Source organism: Cynocephalus volans, chromosome 13 (assembly GCF_027409185.1).
Source record: "Cynocephalus volans isolate mCynVol1 chromosome 13, mCynVol1.pri, whole genome shotgun sequence".
NCBI lineage: Eukaryota > Metazoa > Chordata > Mammalia > Dermoptera > Cynocephalidae > Cynocephalus > Cynocephalus volans.
Window position 1 is genome coordinate 7999458 of NC_084472.1, and position 20487 is coordinate 8019944.

Here is a 20487-nt window from a genome sequence, read left to right on the forward strand (position 1 = left end):
ACAAGGCTTTTATGCCTGCATAGGGCCTTTTGCTCTAGGCTGGTCCTACCGCCTAGAATGTTCAGGCCCAATCTTTGCATGACAGGCTGCTTCTTGCTATTCAGATCTTTCTCTACCCTATAATCGCTTGACCTAAATCAGCCTCCCAATAACGACTCTATCCTATCATCCTCTAATAATTCCCCACATAACACCTTCTACTATCTGATATTGTTTGTTTATTGTCTCCCCACCAGAATCTAAGCTTCTTGAGAGCAAGCTGTCTGCCTGGTACACAGCTGTATGCCCAATGTTGGAAAAGTACCTAACACTTTTTAACATCTGTTTAAGACCAATAAATATTTCTGCCTTAAAAATTTTTAATAATGGTGTAATTTTAAAGAACATTCCCGGAAAATTAGAAACAATTTATACATAAGAAACAGGAGGAAAAAAAAGAAATAAGAAAAAAAAAAAAAAGAGGATAAACTTATGCTTCAGTCATTAAAAATGATAAACATGACAGCAGAAACATGAGAAAGTTTTTTATAAAACAATGTTAAGTTTAAAAAGTAGAACCCAGTCTGGCTAGTTGCTCACTTGGGAGAGCATGGTGCTGCTAACACCAAGGTCAGGGTTCAGATCCCCATACCAGCCAGCCATCAAAAATAAAATAAAAAGTAGAACCCATTCATCTGTCAACAAAATAAATTAAAAGTTACTATCACGAAAATGAAAACCCAAATGTTTACTCATTTACATATTACATAAATTTATGAATAACATTATAACATAGATATACACACATATGTATGTGTATGTATATACACAAGTACATATTTACTTATTTGAGTATTACCAAGGTTATTTCCCACTATGTGGTTTCAGACATATATACCACCCACGACACATCTCACATGTTAGAGACTAAAGGCAGATGAGTGTTTAGAACGTGAAAGATGAGGAAGTTTCAAGAAAACAGGGCAGGACATTGTCTGCCTGGGGGAAAAGGACTAGGAATCTAAAACTAAGTAACTACAGGACTATAAAAGGAACAATATGATGGGGCAGAATGGAGTAAAGGTGCAATTTCAGTGCTAAAGTATGTAGTCAAGAGACTCTTTCCACAAGTGCCATTCCAACAAGTCAGCAGATAATCATAACCTGCAAACCAAAGTCTGGCAAGAACTAAACAGCATGGCAAATCCAATTTGGAGGGATGAAGGAACCCGTTGATCTTACATGACCCAGGAAGAAAGTAATTTCTTAAAGACCCAACAACAGAATTAGGAAAGAAAGCCTCTAAAAACACATTCCAGAAGTGCCTAGCACTTCTGCCCTGAGAGTACAGGGCAAGCTCTCAATAAATGTCTATGAAATGAATGTTAAAATCCCACCCCACTGATGTTACTCCTTATTCCAATTCTTATGTTGTAATTCTTGTATTGTTTCAATGAATCTTCATTGTATTTCCCAGACTAGACTAAAGGTTCCCTAGGAAAACAATCTTGTCTTACCTTCTTTCTCATCCTTTTTGTTAACCTTTGAGTGCTAACCTAAAAAGTAATAAATGATAATTTTCTAAAAAAGAAAGTACTTTGTAGGATCAACAGGTAAATATACTACTATAAAAACAAATACACAAAGAAGAGAAACAGAATTATTTACCTGTGTATTCACTACTTCTTGAGATAATGTTTGATTGAGTGGTGGGTACATTTCAAGTTTTATATTTAAAATTCCCACAGAAACTTTTGATTCTGTGCCTATAAACATAAATATTTAGAACTTCAGAGGTTTTAATACTATGTATATTAATCAACCAAAATCTAGTCAAAATAATTTAGGAACTTGGTGCTTTACCACTTACATAGAGTAAAGACGACAATCAATATCACCTTTAATATTTGTGTTAAAAATGAACCAAATCAAATTAGTTTTTATATTTCACAGAGACATTTATCTAACTATAAGGAGATTAACTATTTTCTTAGCTTTCTAATCATGTTTTAAGGTACTTTTTGGTACAAGTCCAAAGGATTTGGGACTCTTAATTTTGACCTTAATTCAACGTATAATACCAAACGGACTTACATTAAATACAAAGTCAAAGCAACCGTTAAAACCTCATTCTGTCTCTGTAAAAAAAAAGTCAAAGAGCACTGATGCTCTTTGTCACCTATACTAATTTCCATTTACCCCTTCCCATTATCACATCACGTGAGAACAAATTTTCAATCCATGCCTGGATTTTAAAAATTAGAAAACAAATATACTTCTCACCAGAACTATTTAATATTTCTTTAGTGATTCAGAATATGCTTGTTTCTAGGTCATCACTATGATTATCATGTTAAGCCTACTTTTGAAGACAAACAACTAGATATCTTTTTTGAAAATAAATCTCCTACATAGGGCAGGCCAGTTAGCTCACTTGGTTAGAGCATGGTGCTGACAACATGAAGATCAAGGCTGGATTTAGTGGCTGGCTGGATCCCCATACCAGCCAGCCACTAAATAAACAAATAAATAAATATCTCCCACATAAAGAAAACTTTTTCTCTACTCTTTAAAGAAAAACACATTCTGCGTCTGACTTATTAAATTCTAAATTACTAAGGCTATGCTGTTCACTGTCCAGATTTAACTCTGTGACTAAGTTTTAATACCAAAGTAATTCCATTACATGTTATGAATAAAACATGTTATGATAAACAAGATAAGCACTGTTTTTGCCCTCAAGGAGTACTATTCATTGATACTGACATTGAGAGCAAGTTATCACCTCTTCCAAGTCTCGCTTGCCCACTGTAAAACTTTGAGAGAACACCTACTCCACATCCAGAAGAACCACTGGTACTGACGGGTATGCAGTGTATCCCAGCATGTGGTGGAGTAGAGTAAATTTTTTGCTCATGTGCATGTGTGACTGCATGAAGAATCTTAATTTTCTTTATAGCCTTCTATTTAATCAAATAAACTTAGAAAAAAATTAAAACCCTCAAAATTTCTATATTCATTTTCCAGAATAAAAATTTTCCTTAAGAGAAGGCCAGATTGACTATGAAGTGCTAGACTGACACTATTCTTCAAGACATTCCTCAAGACTACAATGCTGTAGTCCAATTGTATTTCTAATAAAGTTCTATTGCACAGGTTTATCTCTTGACTTACAAAGGTATTTTAAAGACATAAAATGTATTTACAAACAAACTATGGCTACAAAAAGGTAACAGTGATACAGTCATCATACCTACACCCATAAGTTCCACGGTAAGATTGGTTATGCCATTTTCTGAGCCCAAAACTGATCGCCATTCCAGAAAATAGGATGCTACTAAAGTAGTCTCACCAAATATGTCTATTTTGATTAGCACCATATGAATTGGATCACTTATTGATAACATTGTTGTTGAATCAGCCATTCTAGTTCCATCACCTAGCAACATAAACCAAAGAAAATTACATCATATTACATTTTCAGTTAGGCCAACATAACACTACACTAAATAATACGCCAAAAGAACCATCTGGTAATGCCTCAGCATGCAAGAGATGGGAATAGTCCTATATCTACACTAAATTTTGAGAGGACTAGCAGAATTGTAATGAGTTATCTAGTTAGTTACAGCATATCGATGCTTTCTGATCCCTAAGAGATAAGTCTGTTCTTTAAAAGTACTTACCTAAAGTATATGCTACTACAATAAAAAGACTTCAAATATGTCAACATTAATCCCCAAACTACCTTTATTCTTAACATCCAGAAATTATCACTGTGTTATCTACCCAAAATTGAAAGACCCAGCACCTTGGATCTAGCAATTTATCTCATTAACTGCCTTATTAGAGTAACATTTTTCATAGGGAAAAAAGTTAATAAATTTTAGTGGTGCGCTAGCCATCTTAAAATCTAAAATTCTGTCGGTATAGTTCTGCAGCTTTACTTAGTTTACAAATATAAAGATTTCTGTATTGACAACTAAAATGTACAAAATGCCTTTTTATATAGTGTAAAACAACTATAGGAATTAAGTACAGGTTTCATAAAATTTAAAGTTATAAAAAGATAATTAAATATTCCCATCTGAACTTTGACTTTTAAAGGTTACACAGCATCACAAATCTGGTTATCCCTCAAAAATGAGAAGGGCCTAGCTCATCCCCACTACATCCCCAGCACCCGCCTAGCATAGTACTATGCATACAATAGGTATTTAAACGTTTATTACTAAAGAACCAACAATTAAAACAGTCAAAAACTAATCTTCAGGGAAAATTAACTAGCAAACAGAGAATAAAGCAAAAAGTAGAAGTTGGTGGATAGAAGTAGTTTAAATCAAAAAGAGCACTGAGGAAAAAAATAAAAGACTAGGGAGATTTGTTCATTATAAATCTCTCCTTACAGCAAAAGTTGTTATAGTTGTTCTACAATAAAACCTAACAAAGATTTACTCAATTAAGTGACAATTTATTACTGTTCCTTACCTAAGCTTTCTCTGTGTACTTCAAGTAAAAAGCCATCATGAAAATCTGGTTCACAGGCACATGGAACAGGTTTAGAACGAAAACGCTGGTTTCGATAATGTAAACATAAAGTAAACGTTGAACAAACTTGTCCTGGTAAAGGTTCAGGTTCTTGCAGATGTTCCAAAAAAGCTTTTCCACCCAAAACCTGAAGGTAAAGATACCTCCGTGTTGGATCAATATTAGCTGTAAAGTGTAGCAATATATATGAGGAAACTGCCAAATAACTTACGGAATGTGATCAAGACATTAGGAAATAATAACACCGAAATAAAACCAAGACTAAAAAAAGAGAAAGAGTAACTAATTTACTATATACTAGAATCATTTGCATACTGGGAAAAAGAGATACTTTTTCCCAACTAGAAAGGAGTCAGAGTCTAGTATACCTCTGCTTTTTTTTTTTTTTTTTTGGTCGTTTTTTCGTGACCGGCACTCAGCCAGTGAGTGCACCGGTCATTCCTATATAGGATCCGAACCCGCGGCGGGAGCGTCGCCGCGCTCCCAGCGCAGCACTCTACCGAGTGCGCCACGGGCTCGGCCCATACCTCTGCTTTTTATTTGCTTATTCAACATTCCTTTATCACCACAAACCAACTCAGACAATTATCAACTCAGCAACTATATTGGTCAGATAATTATACTACCATTAAGAAAGCAAGGCAGTACAGTTTTTATAAAATATGTTATTAAAACATGAGAAACCAGATCCTATTTTTGCTTCTACTGTGCTATATATTACGTCTTCTGATATACTTCATGCAAACCAGAATCTAGGTTTTTGGTTAACAAACCACAAAATTTTAAGTATTTCATTTTGGAAAAAATATTGAAATGTTTTCTATCAAATAACAAACACTACAGCACATCAATATTCATTACTAACAACAGCTAAGTTAATGTTAAAAATATATATATACATACTTTTTTTTAATGTTGATTGTCTATCAAAACAAACAGATTGCTTTGGAGAGGAAGGGAGTTCTTGATCAACACTGTCCTAAAAAGGAAAACAAAAAATTACAAAAGTTATGGGGCTGGGCAGTTAGCTCAGTTGGTTAGAGTATGGTGTTAGTAACACCAAGGTCAAGAGTTTGGATTCCCCACCTGCCAGCCGCCCCCCCCCCAAAAAAAAGTTAGATAAGAAAATACCAATAATGGAATTAAGCATTGATAGGATAAGGCCCCTTCAAAAAACCCCTATTCTCCTAGCATAATTAAAATAATGAAAATAAAAGATATAACTGGTCACTCCTACACTCTAATACTAAGGAATTAAATTGTCTTCAAGCAACGCCATCCACAGTATGTTAAAAACAAATCCTTAATACCTTAAATCAGATTAAACTTTCTCTAAATCTTATATAACATTTGGCTTACGATTCCACCATGAAATGATTTTAATAAGGAAGTGACATTCACACAGCAGAAGTTCTTATTGGGTCAACTTTTGTAACAAATGGGTTCATAAACCTCAAAACCCAAAAAAGGATGCTGTGTTAAAATACTTACTCCCTAGTGTACTATGAAGTCCATCCAATTTTCATTATATTACCAAGGTATTGAGGTCACAGTTTTTCATTATTGCCTCATTTTCAAAAGAAGGCCTACTTACTAAGTGTGCACTGAGAGGCTATCATCCCACTACTGACCTATCTGTATGAAAAGATTTAAGTGCTACACAGTCAATTATTTTCTTAAAGAAATTATAATTTTATATCATAGAGAATTTATAAAGCCCAAAGAGGGTTTATTTTTTAAATATGCTTAATATAAAAAAATTATAGAACAATCTCAGTGAAAAAGAACTTGGTTATGGTGAACTAAAATGATTAAAATATGTATATTCAAAACTACAGACCTAGAAAATAACAAGATTGTACATTATCTTAGATTAAAAAAAGATGACAAAATTCTGTCACTGTAGAGAGAGGAATATGATATATAACTGAAATTTCATTGATACCTAATACCCCTTCTATACTCAAGAGCTAGCTTACACTTGAAACAAGAGCTAGCTTACACTTGAAACAAGAGCTAGCTTACACTTGAAACAAACAAGGTTATTCCTAGATGAAATGGCCTTATTTTAATGAGGTTTTACTAAAAGGAGAGGCCCCAAATATAAACCCTATAAACAATGTTATGCATGAGCATATACTCTCAATTTTTTTCCCCTAAAAGATTACTCACAGTAACAAAATTAAGTTCTTTGATCACATCATCAATGATTCCTCGACGTCTAAGGGCTTTGATCAAATCTTCCGTTGATAAATGTTGTTGATCAGGTGTCAGTTCTTCCCGTATAGTCTCAGCAAGGATTTCTCTTATTCTGCCATGGACATCCATCTACGTAAAAAAACTCGCATTAAAATTCACATTACAAAGAAGTAAATACTGTTTTTTAAGTTTCAGGCTTCTCGAGCTAACAATAAATGTACATTGTTACCACAACTGAATGAGAACTAAAGGTGAGCTTCTAAAAGATGAGTACAAATTCTGGAAATAGTCTCTACTGGTTATCTGCTACCTTTGTTACCAATTCCCCACAAATAACACTCAACCAAAACAAATCTTTTGAGAGGGAGCATATTATACAGAAGACCTGAAGCAGGCAGATCAAAGTATGAATTTCAGTTTTCATCTTACTAGATATGTAACCTTGGGCTACCTTACCTACCCTTTGTGAATCTGTTTTCTCACCTAGAAGATGGAAAACGTGTGTCCCCCCCATCACAAGATGGTTGTGGGGATTAGACAAAAGATGCTCCAGACAACCTAGCACGAAGCCTGGCAGACCAGCGCACCAGAAACGGTGGCTTTTGTGACTTCAACGTCTTGCCTTCGGTTGAGCGCCTCGGAGACTACGGGTTCTTTTAGAGCTCCGAAGCTCAAACAGTTTCATCACCGATCCTTTAGTAACTTCTCTTTCATGACTTCTCTACGAGCTGCTGATTGAAGCTCCTGGTGCAACTTCAGCGATACCCATATGAGTCACCCTTAAAGCTATCCTGATATCTCACTTCCGAGCACGGTACGAGCCGGCTCCAAACACAATGCACTCGATGTGCCCTCCAGAAACAGCTGGCTAAACGCTCCCTGTTCACAGCGTCCTACAACAGCCAAAGCGCTCTATCTTCCCCGACTCTCACGGCAAGGCCTTGCCAGCCCGCGCTCTGCGTCCCACGGCCTGGCTCGCGTCCCAGCAAACAGGCGCGGTGGCCCGCCCGGCCGCGGTCAAGGTCTGGGTCCCGGTCTCGGCCGTGCCTGCGCCGCGCTCACCTTGCTCAGCTGCTGGTGGATGAGCTGCTTCAGCTCGGAGGCTTTCTCCGGGGGCAGCGACATGCCGGCGGCCGGCGCCTCCCCGCCGCCTCGGACGCCCTACCCGCGCGGCGCGCCCCAGCCCGGCCAGGAGCGTTAGTCGCGGCTGGCGCACAAAGCGGCGCGGCCGCTGGTCTCGCGCAGCTCCCGGGGGGGCGCGACGCCGCGTCAGACCCAGGGCTGGGCGGGAACCGAGGCCGCGGTGGCGGCGGTGCCAACTGCTTTCAAACGGTGGCGGACAAACTGGCTTCGGGGCTGTCTCCCGCGCCGCCTGATCGTCGCCGCCTGCCGCCCACCCCCGCGAGGGCCCCGCGCCCCGCGACCGCAGCGCCCCCGTCGCCTTGCTCTTCCAGGGTCTCCGAACACACTACTCGCTCACGGTCCCTGGCCCCCCGCCGCCTCTTCCAGCCCTCCAGACCGGCAGGTGACTGGACGGGCCTTCGGGAATCGGCGCCGAGGGACTCGAAGGACCCCGCCCGCGGCGCGCGGGGCTGCGCCGAGCTCGGGGTTCCGCCTTCCCGCGGCCTGCGTTCTTTCCAGGCGGCGCTTAGCTCTTCCTCCCGCACCACCGTGACAATGTTTGTTCCCTGCGGGGACTCGGCCCCCGACCTCACCGGCTTCACCCTCCTGATGGTGAGTCTCCGCTGACGCTCGGGGATGCGCCCCCGGGAGGCGCCTGCGGCGTCGCCACCCGACCCGAGGTGTTTCACGGGGCCTTGCGAGAAATAGGACACTTGTCTCTATTTCAGGTTTTCAGCCCGGAAAAAAGAGCAGGGAGGCTGTCGCTGGAGGCGACGGTCCAAACAAGGGAGAACCTTGGTCGGCGTTGTCACTAAACGTGTTCAAGCCTCCAGTCCGTAGTCTTTGTTGCCTGTAAATCGTAATACGTTTGTATATTCCAGATACATCGTAAGTGTGTGGTGCGAGACATCCGTACATTTTATCCTAGAAGATCTTTTTTCAACTAATTTTAGAATCAGTCTTCAGCTAGCACGTCGTTGTCATTAACCAGAGAACTACTGATAGGGTAATAAATGTAACCGTAGCTAACACAGTTTTATCGCTCACATTCATCCTTTGTTTCAGTAAATATTCTATTTGCGAATGTAGAGTAAGACTAGGTGCTGTTTTCAAGGAATTTACAGTCTAGTTGGAAACACAAGTCAGTCAATAACAGCAATAAATCCTGGGAGAGATGTTTGAAACGGATACAGAAAGGTCGTGAGATAATCGTGAGGAGGAAATACACAAGAGCCTTAAGAAAAGCGTGGTAGAGAAAGTGATGTCTAAAAAGACCGAAGGGACTTACTTGGTTAGAGTGCAGTATTGTAACACCAAGATCAAGGATTCGGGTCCCTGTACCAGCCAGCCTCCAAACAAAGAAAAGACAGAAGGGGGAGAGGTCACGAGTAGGGCATTTCAGAAAGAGGCACATAAGCATATGGGGATCTGGGGACTGCAAAGAGTTTGGAGTGACAAATTGAGAGAATAAGCTGGAGGTCCTGTGAACCGGGAAGATACCATTGGAGAATGAACTGTTTTTGTTTTGTTTTGTTTTGTTTTGTTTTTTTAAAGATGACCGGTAAAGGGATCTTAACCCTTGACTTGGTGTTGTCAGCACCACGCTCTCCCAAGTGAGCTAACGGCCCACCCCTATACAGGGATCCAAACCCGTGGCCTTGGTGTTACCAGCACCGCACTCTCCCAAGTGAGCCACGGGCCAGTCCCTGAACTGTTTAAAGAGGCAGGAGAGAGACAGAATTATCAGTCTTTTATTCTTTAAATATCAAAGACTTCAACGCAGAGAAGAGAGTATTTTAAAAAAGAGGGAGTGGCCATCTGCCAAAAATAGCCAAGAGGTGGTATAAGGTGAAGAAAGTATTGGTTTGGATTTAGCAACATGTAGGTTAATGGTGGTCACCTGGACAAGCAGATGCCTGTGGAGTGGTGAAGAGGGAAGCCATATTGGAGTGGGCTGAATAAATAGAAGAGGAGGGAGAGGCATGTCTATTTATTAATTAAGAGATAAAGTTTCTGCTTATGTTTTAGTGAACAACTGTTGGAAAATTTTGGCTATGTAGAGACTCTAGAAATGAGGTGGCAGCTAGGGGAGTATGTGGGATCAAGCGAGGGTTTTATATGAATGAAAGATATTAGAGCATGTTTACATACTGATGGTAATAATCCAATAGTGAGGAGAAAAGGGGTGATACAGAAGAGTGTAACCAAACTAGCAAAATCTTTGAGAAGGGAACTGCAGGAAGTAACTAAGGGATTGGTTGATGACGGCAATGAGAAGTGGGAGAACACTGAAGGAATACTCTGAAGGCCAAAAAAAAAAAAAAAAAAAGACAATTGCTGGAAGAATGGAAAGGAGTTACATTAAAGAGATAGATGGTGGTTTTAAGGGAAAAGGAAGTAGTTTCCTGGTTTAGGTAATTGAGTGAATAATGTTGCTCTTTTCTGAAATACAAAATATGGGAACAAGTTTGGGCAAAAGTTTAGTTTTGTATATGTTGAGTGTGAGTTGCCTGTGGCATAACCATGTAGAGATATGCATTAGGTTCTGGAGCTCAGATAATTGTTCTAGGTTGTAGGTAGGTATTTGGTAGTTTGGCTATTTGAAATCATGGGGATGAGTGTGTGTTGGAGGAGCCAAGGGAAACTTCCCCTTTATCCCCTGAAGGTTTGCTGAAAATCAGCTGACAAAACACAGATTGATTAGGAGAAAAGGCATAACAAATTTTATTTTAGCCTGTGGGAATCACAGAATCATGACCCAGTAGCCCAGCGGGATATAGATGCTTATATACCCTTCTTCATAGGGGGAGGGGAGATAGGGTATATGAGTAAATGATTTGTAGAAGAGTTCAGTGGGTTTGGAGAATATACAGTGGCTGGGACAAAGTCTGTTTGGCCCACAGTGCAGACAATGACTGGTAAGTTATTTTCTTTGAAATTCTTAATTGGACTGAAATAGAAGACAATTGTTTGTGACAAAAGTCTGTCTAGATGTGTTGACAGACCAGTCTTCCTTCCTGTGACATGAGTTAAGTTATTTGTTTTTTTTTTTTTTTTTGTCGTTTTTTCGTGACCGGCACTCAGCCAGTGAGTGCACCGGTCAGTCCTATATAGGATCCGAACCCGCAGCGGGAGCGTCGCCGCGCTCCCAGCGCAGCACTCTACCAAGTGCGCCACGGGCTCGGCCCGTGACATGAGTTAAGTTAGTGAAAACTCAGGAAAAAGGATCAGAGGGTAACTTGGTAGGTCTGGGCTTCAGGCAGATAAAAGAACAGCTTTATTCTGTGCTTTGGAGAGAGACAGAGGATTGGGACATGGGGGGTAAGGAGTGGAGGCAGGGATGAGAGACCATGAGTCTGCTTCTTTAGTCCAGCCTGTCAAAGCACCATATTTTGGGGGTGTTGGCTTCTGGGCCTCACAGTGTACCAATGTGAAAAGAATGTCACTACAGCCTTTGAGAGTGGTTAGAAAAGGAAAAGAGAAAGAAGCTAACAAAGCAAAGAGAAAGAAGACCCAAGAGTGCTTTTATTTATAACCTCACAACCCTTACATTTGCTTTCCCACTGCCTGAAATATTCTTTTCCCAGGTCTTTGTATAGCTCTCTCCTTTATCTCTTTCAGGTCTGTAGTCATTTGTCACCTGAAGTGAATCTTTCCTCAATCACCCTATTTAAAATTGCAACAAACCACATATGCATACACTCACACTTTATTTTTATCCATAGCCCTTACCAACGTATATTTTACTATTTATTTAGTTTATTTCAGGTAAACTACTCCCTCACTAGAATGGAAACTCCATGAACGCAGGAACATTTGTTCGTTTGTTATGTTGCATTCCCAGTGCTAGAGCACCTATGTAGTAGGTGTTCTTAAAGGTGGTGGAGGGCCCAGCTGACATCTCAGTTTCAGCTAATGAAAGAGTCAGTATCTAGCTATGATGCACGTGGACATAAATATTCAGTACTAGTGCTATGATTGTTTTTTTCTGTCTAAGCTGTTTAAAGTGCTCCTACTTTTGATGACTTATTAAACATATCTTTTATGATTTCAGCCAGCAGTATCTGTTGGAAATGTTGGCCAGCTTGCGATAGATCTGATTATTTCTACACTGAATATGTCTAAGATTGGTTACTTCTATACCGATTGTCTTGTGCCAATGGTTGGAAACAATCCATATGCAACTGCAGAAGAAAATTCAACAGAACTCAGTATAAATGCTGAAGGTAGGTAAGACCTCAGCATGTTTTGTTCTACTCCAAGGTAGAATTGTTTTAAATTAGATATAGACTGTATGGGTACTGTTTTGAAGCTAATGTTTGCTTAGTGCCAGCTTTGTATAGAATTCACAACCCAATCACATTGTCCTATTCTTTACATTATGGTTTTAGTTCTTAGTCTTTTCTAAATGGTAACTCCTATGAAGGTTGTGAATACTGCTTATACTTGTATTTTTAGATAGAATTTAAGATTTCTATTTTTTTCAACATGGATTTTTTTTTTCTCTTTAATCCTCAGTTTTATTTTCTGTTCTTCTTGGCACATGTAACCATCACTAATACTACAGAAAGGGGAAAAGACAATTCCACTGGGCTCAGTCCTATATGTATAATGTGTGCTACCTCATCTAATCCTTATAGTCATATAAGTCATAAGCCTTCTATAGTTATTATAGAATTCATAATAATATGATATAGATAAGGCTCAGAGAGATGGAGTTGCCTGATGCCACTAGTAGGTATAGGTTTTTCCCATGCCATAAATCCCCATAGTTCCTCATGAACAGTCAAGCTTGATTAATTAGGGAACACAGTTTATACTGCACTGACCACTGTTTGGTTATAACACAGTGTTTTAGTCCGTTTTGTGTTGCTATAACAGAAATACCTGAGACTGGGTAATTTATAAAGAAGAGAGGTTTATTTGGCTTACGATTCTGGGACAGCTGCATCTGGCATGGGCCTCAGGCTGCTTCTACTCATGGTGGAAAGTGGCAGGCCAGCAGGTACAAGCAGATCACATGGCAGAGGAAGCGAGAGAGAGAGAGAGAGAGAGAGAGAGAGAGAGAGAGAGGAGGTGCCAGGGTCCTATAAACAACCAGCTCTCACGGGAACTCATAGAGCGAGAACTCACTCATTAATTCCCCCTCCCCCAGGGAGAGCATTAATCTATTTGTGAGGGATCGGCCCCATGACTCAGTTTCCAACACTGCCACAATGGAGATCAAATTTCCATATGAGTTTTTGGGGGGACAACACATCCAAATTCCATCTCACGAGATAGCTGCAAGTGAGTTGGAGAAAAGCTCCAACGTGAAGCACAGGAATATCCAGTTACTTCATTTGATGGCTAACTGCTCTCATGCCTTCTCAGCCTTTTTACCATTTTAAGGTCAAATCCAAAGTTGATAGTGGAGAATATAAGGCTGTTGGTGGGTTGAAAAATAAATGAAGAAACGTTTTGGTTTTGGGCAGTCCTATTAACCATGTAATTGTTCTTAGCTTGCAATAATGAAACGCACTTTTAAGAAATAACCTTATTATTGAAATTCGTGCAGAAAAGAGGGCTTGTTAACACAAAAATAAATTTCAGTTATTGCCTTAAAGGATAAAGGACTATAAATGGTAGAACTAGAATTCATATACTTTCCACTAATGATAACAACTATCATTTATTAAGTATATACTAAGAGCTGAACACTATGTGCGTTTACATGTATTAATTCTTTACTCTTAATGAATTTTCATACTCTTTAAGGTAGTTTCATAGATGAGGAAACCATGGCACAGAAGAGTTAAGTAAGTTGTTCCAAGTCACATGATTAATAATTGGTGTAACTGAGATTCTAATCAATGCAGTCTGGCCCCAGAGACCTGCCTTTTAGCGTCACACCACCCTGCCAGTGCACCTTCACTCGAGCAGAAGATCCGCTGGCTTTCTTATAACACACATTGGCAACAAGTCAATTGTATGGATATAGCTCTTTAAGCTTTTTTAAGATGAGGTATTTTGAAATAAATCATAGACATCTTGATATTCTCCCCTCATATATGAGTATGCATCTCTTAAAAGATAGAACATTTTCTTACATAACTAAAATAACTATCACTTTTAACAGAATTAGTAATTTCTTACTCTCCTGTACCTTATCCATGTTCAAATTGGCCTAGTTAACCCTAAAATGTCATTTGAAGTTAGTTCGTCCAAACCAGGATCCATAGTTGTTCTGCCCTTGAAATCTCTTTTGCTATAGAGTAGTCCCTTTATTTCCCTTCATCACAAAACTGATTTATTGAAGACTAGACCCATTGTTCTATAGAATGCTTTCTGCATTTGTCTTATTACTTCCTTGTGGTGTCATTTGCTTGTTCCTTTAGCCTCTGTATTTTCTGTAACTGGAGTTATGTCTAAAAGCTTGATTACATATAAGGTAAATGTTTTTGGCCAGAATATAGAAAAGGCAATGTTGCTTTTATATTGTATCACATCAGCAGAAAAAAGTGCTAGGAAACAAGATCCCAACAACAAAAAAGAGTTGCATGGATACTGATGGAGAATGTGAGTATATCTATTACTGAAGATGGTATATCTTATATTTTAAAGTTTTCCATGCCGACCCCCACAGAGATATACTTTGCACACTTAGATCTATCGAATTTGACTAGATGTGTATGTCAAAGATGGATTAGAGGCCTGAGTGGCCTATTCCTTTGTTGCTTTTCTCTAAGTTTATGTACTTTTCCCTAATTCCTAAACTTCCTGCTCTAGCCTCCTTTGGCCCAGATATACCTGGTGTCACTAGACTTGCTGAGTGTGGCACGGCCTCCAATCACACCACATCACACCAGCCATAAGGAGACAATACCCCAAAAGACCTCTAATAGGAGAAACCTGATCCACCAAAGGATTTTCCCAATCTAGGGTTATTTGTAATCTGTTTATAGTAACCAAAAGCTTCCCGTTTAGCACAGTAGCTTCATCCTGTGTCCTTAGAGACTGTATTTTGTCCTTGGTTCATACAAAAACTTCTCATTTTTAGAGGTGAAGCTGAGCAGGGGTGCCTTAAGCATCTCTAGAGTGGCCCCTTATAGAATCTGATGAAAGCTATGGATTCTTTTCCCAGAAAAAATGGACACATATTGACAACCACAAAATTGTGCATGTATTTCAGTTGTTTCAGAAACCCCTAAAGAACACAAATGCCCCTATTCCAAGGATTTTATTATATGGCTAACATTCTCATACATTTTACTATTTCTTCTGTTAATCCCAAGGAGTGTTGCTGTTGTCTGGAGAGAAGAGGGGAGAATATCAGAAACCAAAAAGTTTAACTTTCTTAAGGATGATTTTATTTGTCATAATTACCAGAAATTTCAAGGGGAATACTTCTCTGGGTTTACAATTAAAGTCAGAAGAAAAATAATTTTTGATATTTTCTCACAGTTAACTTTTCAGAAATTAATGTATTCCATAGAATAAAACCCACTGGTGCATTTTGAGGTACTTCTAAAATGTTTTATTTTAACCAACTGATAAAGTACATATGTTCTCTATTTTAATTGTTGAAAATATTTAGATGTAAAAGTTATAATTCAATTTTTATTTATAATATGAGTAATTTCAACTTGTATAATGCCTTCATTTTAACTATTGTACGATTTCATTTTCTTCTTGTCTTTGTAGTATATTCATTGCCTTCAAGGAAGCTAGTGGCTCTTCAGTTAAGATCCATTTTTATTAAGGTTAGTATATTTGCCTTTTTAAGTTTATTAAAGTAAAGTGTAATGAGAAAATACCAAGTATCATTAAGAATTAAGATTCAAAAGTCATTTCTATTGTTTTACTGTATGTTCAGTTAAGAAAGATCTGAGTCTATGGAGAAATAATTTCATGATATTTCCGATATGTTACCATTATTTTATCATTATACAGAAAGGAATTGGGACTTATTGCCCAGGTCTTATCTGTTCTCAATTAAGGTAGCATTGATGTACAAATTTAAGCATATGAATATTGCAGGTTTATTCCATTTGCATTACATTTCAACCAGTGGCATCTACATATAAATTATGTGTGTATATATATCAAAATATATCTGAACCCAGCTTCTATCCTCCTCCACTGCTACTACTCATGCTACCACTGACTGTGAACCACTGTCATCTCTCATACCCCTGATTCTACTCTTGCCCCACCCCCTTCCACAAACACGTAATAGACTGTTTTCGAACAGCAGCACCAATGATCCTTTAAACCCAAATCAAGTCACATCTTTATTCTCTCCAAAACCCTCCAGTGGCTTCCCATCTCATTCAAAATGAATTCACAGCACTTACCATGATCTATGAGGCTCTACATCTGTTTTATCTGATTCAGTAGCCACTTAGCCACATGTAGCTATTTAATTTTAATTCATTAACTTAAAGTAAATAAAATTAAAAATTCAGTACTCAGTTCACACTAGCCACATTTCAAGTTCTCAATAACTACACATAGTAAGCAGCTGCCTTAGAGAGGATCACCATGATCATAGAGAGTTCTGCTGGACACCTGCTCTATACTGTCTAACCTCCAGCCACACTGGCTCCCTTTGTTGTTCAGACACATTTAGCTTATTTATGTCTCAGAGTCTTTCTCTGCCTAGAGTGCTTTTCTCCTGGAGAGCCAGATGGCTCGCTTCCTTCAGTATTTGCTTAAATGTTACCTCATCAGTAAGGCCTTCCCTGACCACCCTTTCTGTCTCCTTATCCTGCGTTAATTTTCTTCAGAACTCATCACTACATGGCATATCGTACTTTCATTATCTACCTCTCTAAAAGAAAGTAAGCTTCCTGAGACAAGTGACATTTTGTCATTCACTTTTACATTCCCAGCTCCTTAGAATAGTGCCTTGCACATAGAGACGCTCTCAATAAATATATGTCAAGTGTATTATTTGGAATGACTTAAGGTACCTTCTGTTGAGGAGGTCAGAAATATGGGATTTTAATCACATGGTTAACCACCTAGTACTTTTTTCTTACAGTTTTATTTTGGGGGGGAACATCTGGCTGGTACGGGATGAGAACCTGTGACATTGTTGTTATAAGGCTGTGGCCTAACCAACTAAACTAACCAGCCAGCCTCTACCTGGTACTTTTTATCTTAACTTTGTATTGAAGTATAACATACATGGAGAAAAGTAAACATAAATGTACAGCTTGATGAATTTCTACAAAGTAAACCCTCTGTGAAACCAGTTTCCAGATCAAGAAATAGAATATTATCATCATTCCAGAGGCCCCCCACTAGTCACCATTATGTAAATGGAATCTTATGGCATATACTCCTTTATTTCTAGCTTCCTTTATTCAACATTCTATTTGTGAGTTCCATCCAATGTTGTTGCAAGTAGCAATAGTTCATTCATTCATTCTCACTTCTTTGTGGTATTCTGTAATATAAATCATAATTATCTATTGTACTGTTATTGCTGCATTCAATTTTTTCCAGTTTAAGGCTATCATCAATAGTGTTGCTATAGTTATTTTTAATATTTATATTAGAATCACTCTTTTTTTAAATTAACAGTATCACATATCCAAAGTCTTGCAGTGCAAGTAGCTAAAATTTTTACATCATGCCACATGGCTTTTTTGTTTTCTTCCTAACTGGTGTAAGTTTAAAAATTAAGATAAGCAACTCAAACACTTCTGAATTAGACTTTGGTAGATGGAAATGGTGATTTTAAAATAGCCAGTATTTGTTGAGCATTGATTCTTTGCACTGATACTGTTCTGAGCACTTTATTTTTGTTACTCTACTTAATCTTCAGAATCTCCTATAAGGCAGGTACTAACTAACATTATGTTCATTTTCCAAATGAGAAAATTGAAACACAGAAAGGTTAAGCCATTTGCCCGAGACATGGTCTACAAGAGGTGGAGCAGCATCCTAACCCAGGCAGCCTGACTCTAGAGCCTCCCTCTTTTAACCACTGTACTATACTGCTCTTTATTTTTAGAACTTAGCCTTTTCTTAACTGCATTTTATTTTATATAATTCAGTAAATTTTATTGAATAATTATTTTATTAACAGTCTGTGAAAAGTTTCTGTAAAATGGGTTTCCCCCTAAAATTTTATACCCATATTCCAATTCATTAACATTTTACCACACCTACTTGACCTCTTTCTCTACACGTGAACATGCACACACACACATAGTTTCCTTGTGCCAGACAATTCAAAAGTAGGCTAGGCTAGAGATATCATAGTACTTCACCCCTACATACTTCAGAATACATCTTTCAAGAACAAGGACATTCTCCATCACAACCACAACACCATTACCACACCCAAGACAATCAATATTTAATGAATTATTCAGTAGTAGCCAATGTGTTCAAATTTCCCCAGTTGTCCCCAAAATAGTCTTCAATTCTGGATCCAGTCAAGTTTACATGTTGCATTTGGCTGTTACATCTTTTTAGTTGGCATCCCGCACTGTAGAACTGGCCGTCTCTCTGTTCTTCACAATATTGACTCCCTTGAAGAGTCAAGGCCAGATGTTCAGTATTCTGTGTTCATCTGATTGTTTCCTCATAATCAGATTCAGGTCAGAAACTTCTGGCAGGAACACCTGTACATAGCTATGTGGCGGTTATTAAGTAAGAATATATTACTTAAGTAGAGAACCTGAAAACGTTGCTTAATCATACTAGGATTTTTTTGAAATTTAGATTCCTCACAATTTATTTCTTAATTGTAAAATTTATACTAAATAATTCATTGTTTTTCATCTTTCATCTTCAGCTTAAGGACAGTAAATGGATATGAAAATGCTAGTAATTCTAGTGTATATAAATTATATAGCATTATTACATAAACTTGATAGAATATTATGTGGAATATTCTTATACTTTTGAGATCTAACTTTCAGATTTTCTTTTTATTCTCTTAATGAAACAAAGTATAAATCAAAGTCATTCTGTGAAAAACTACTTTCCTGGGTGAAAAATACTAGCTGTGCCAGAGTTATTGTTCTTTCAAGCAGTCATTCATATCACCGTAATGATCTACAGCTTCGTAGGTATGTTCTTGCCTTTGAAAAATTATTTTTGTTATGGCTTATACTGTGATAATTTCTCTATTAAAAAGTTAAAATAGAGTTCAGATCCCCGTACTGACCAGCTGCCAAAAAAAAAGTTAAAATAAAATTTAAAAGCCATGTATACCCTTACCTATCCACACTGGAATTTAGAAAAAGGTAAAAGAATGTCAAGAGACAGGAGGCAGTACAGTACAGTTAAGTAGATTCTTTTAGTTCCTCTGAGGTTAGCACAGTTGAGGCACAAGGAAGGCTTTGGCGTAGAGAGAGAGAGAGGGAATCATGCTTTTGTTGTTTGCTGTCATGTGCATGGCAACATCACAGAGCTCAGCTGATTGAGAAAGAGGAGAAAGGATACGCAAGGTTTATTGGTTGTTAACTTTTGAAAAATTAGGTTGGTATTTTCATTTATTTCCATATATGCAAATGTTTGTATTTGCACAAATCCAGTTCCCTTTAAGATAGCTCCCTGGCATGTCAGAGTGAATTCTGTCTTATATTCTGACAAAGTATTCCAGAAATAAAAATTTAAACTATTTTATGTTTTATCATTATCACTTAAAGTTGATGAAATATTATGTAGAATACTCTCATACTCTACTGTCAATAGTTAAATTATAACTTTTATGATTTTTATCTATAAAATCAAGATGAAAAATTATCAGTAAGCCATGAGTTACTTTTTAAAACTGGAGCTAATTTCTAGGAATCTCACAATTGACTTTACAGACCTCATGGCAGAAGAGGGCATAGCTGTGGAAAATAGGTTTATTTTGGCAACAGCCTTGCCTTAGTTTAAGTTTTCTTATCTCTACAGTCTCTCCTAAGAATGTAAATAGCGGGCCGGCCCGTGGCTCACTCGGTAGAGTGCGGCGCCAAGGCCCCGGGTTCTGGTCCCATATACGGATGGCCGGTTCACTCACTGGCTGAGCGTGGTGCTGACAACACCAAGTCAGGGGTTAAGATCCCCTTACCGGTCATCTTTAAAAAAAAAAAGAATGTAAATAGCAAACCAGAGCAGTATTTTTTACATAAGTTAGTCTTCCATAGTCTGTTGAAACTTGTATTTTGCCTCATGCAACAGAATATTTGAAGACCAAGATAATTTTACCTAAAAGAACTGATATTTGCCCTAGTGTTCATATTCGTGAGTTTTTAAAAAATTAATTATATGGTTGTTTCTAGTACTCCCTTCCGGTACCTACTTACACCTTCCATGCAAAAAAGTGTTCAAAATAAAATAAAGAGCCTTAACTGGGAAGAAATGGAAAAAAGCCCACGCATTCCTGAAATAGATGATTCTGAGTTATGTATTCGTATTCCAGGAGGAGGTATCACAAAAGCACTCTATGATGAAAGGTGAGTTTGTTGCCTATTTGTTTCCCACCTTATTTAAAAATGAAATTAAGATAATCAGGAGAGTGTATTGGATTACTTATTAGAATTTTGAAAATGTATTTATGAAATAGGTACTATATTAACAGATCTTGCATTGAGGGGAAAGACTTATATTTGGCTATAGAAGAATTGGCTCCTGAAAAGCCATATTTAA

General features: G+C 38.1%; 2 protein-coding genes across 7 annotated transcripts in view; one reads left to right on the forward strand and one right to left on the reverse strand.

The window, feature by feature from the left end:
- The window catches only part of CEP76 (centrosomal protein 76), a 22720-nt gene extending 14032 nt beyond the window's left edge, over positions 1-8688 (reverse strand). The window contains exons 1-6 of one of the 5 annotated variants that reach the window (XM_063076991.1): positions 7789-8688; positions 6700-6855; positions 5431-5506; positions 4468-4692; positions 3233-3418; positions 1648-1745 (exon numbers count right to left, since the gene is read on the reverse strand). In XM_063076991.1, the coding sequence (XP_062933061.1) occupies positions 1648-1745; positions 3233-3418; positions 4468-4692; positions 5431-5506; positions 6700-6855; positions 7789-7851 (804 nt within the window). In that variant the 5' untranslated portion in view covers positions 7852-8688. Of the gene's footprint in view, positions 1-1647; positions 1746-3232; positions 3419-4467; positions 4693-5430; positions 5507-6699; positions 6856-7186; positions 7481-7788 lie in introns of those variants that run through there. The other 4 variants (XM_063076990.1, XM_063076989.1, XM_063076993.1 and 1 more) reach the window with 4 other exon arrangements.
- PSMG2 (proteasome assembly chaperone 2) overlaps positions 7551-20487 on the forward strand; it is a 22776-nt gene continuing 9839 nt past the window's right edge. The window contains exons 1-5 of one of the 2 annotated variants that reach the window (XM_063076994.1): positions 7551-8460; positions 11903-12074; positions 15532-15590; positions 18799-18917; positions 20121-20294. In XM_063076994.1, the coding sequence (XP_062933064.1) occupies positions 8404-8460; positions 11903-12074; positions 15532-15590; positions 18799-18917; positions 20121-20294 (581 nt within the window). In that variant the 5' untranslated portion in view covers positions 7551-8403. Of the gene's footprint in view, positions 8461-8633; positions 8737-11902; positions 12075-15531; positions 15591-18798; positions 18918-20120; positions 20295-20487 lie in introns of those variants that run through there. The other variant, XM_063076995.1, reaches the window with a different exon arrangement.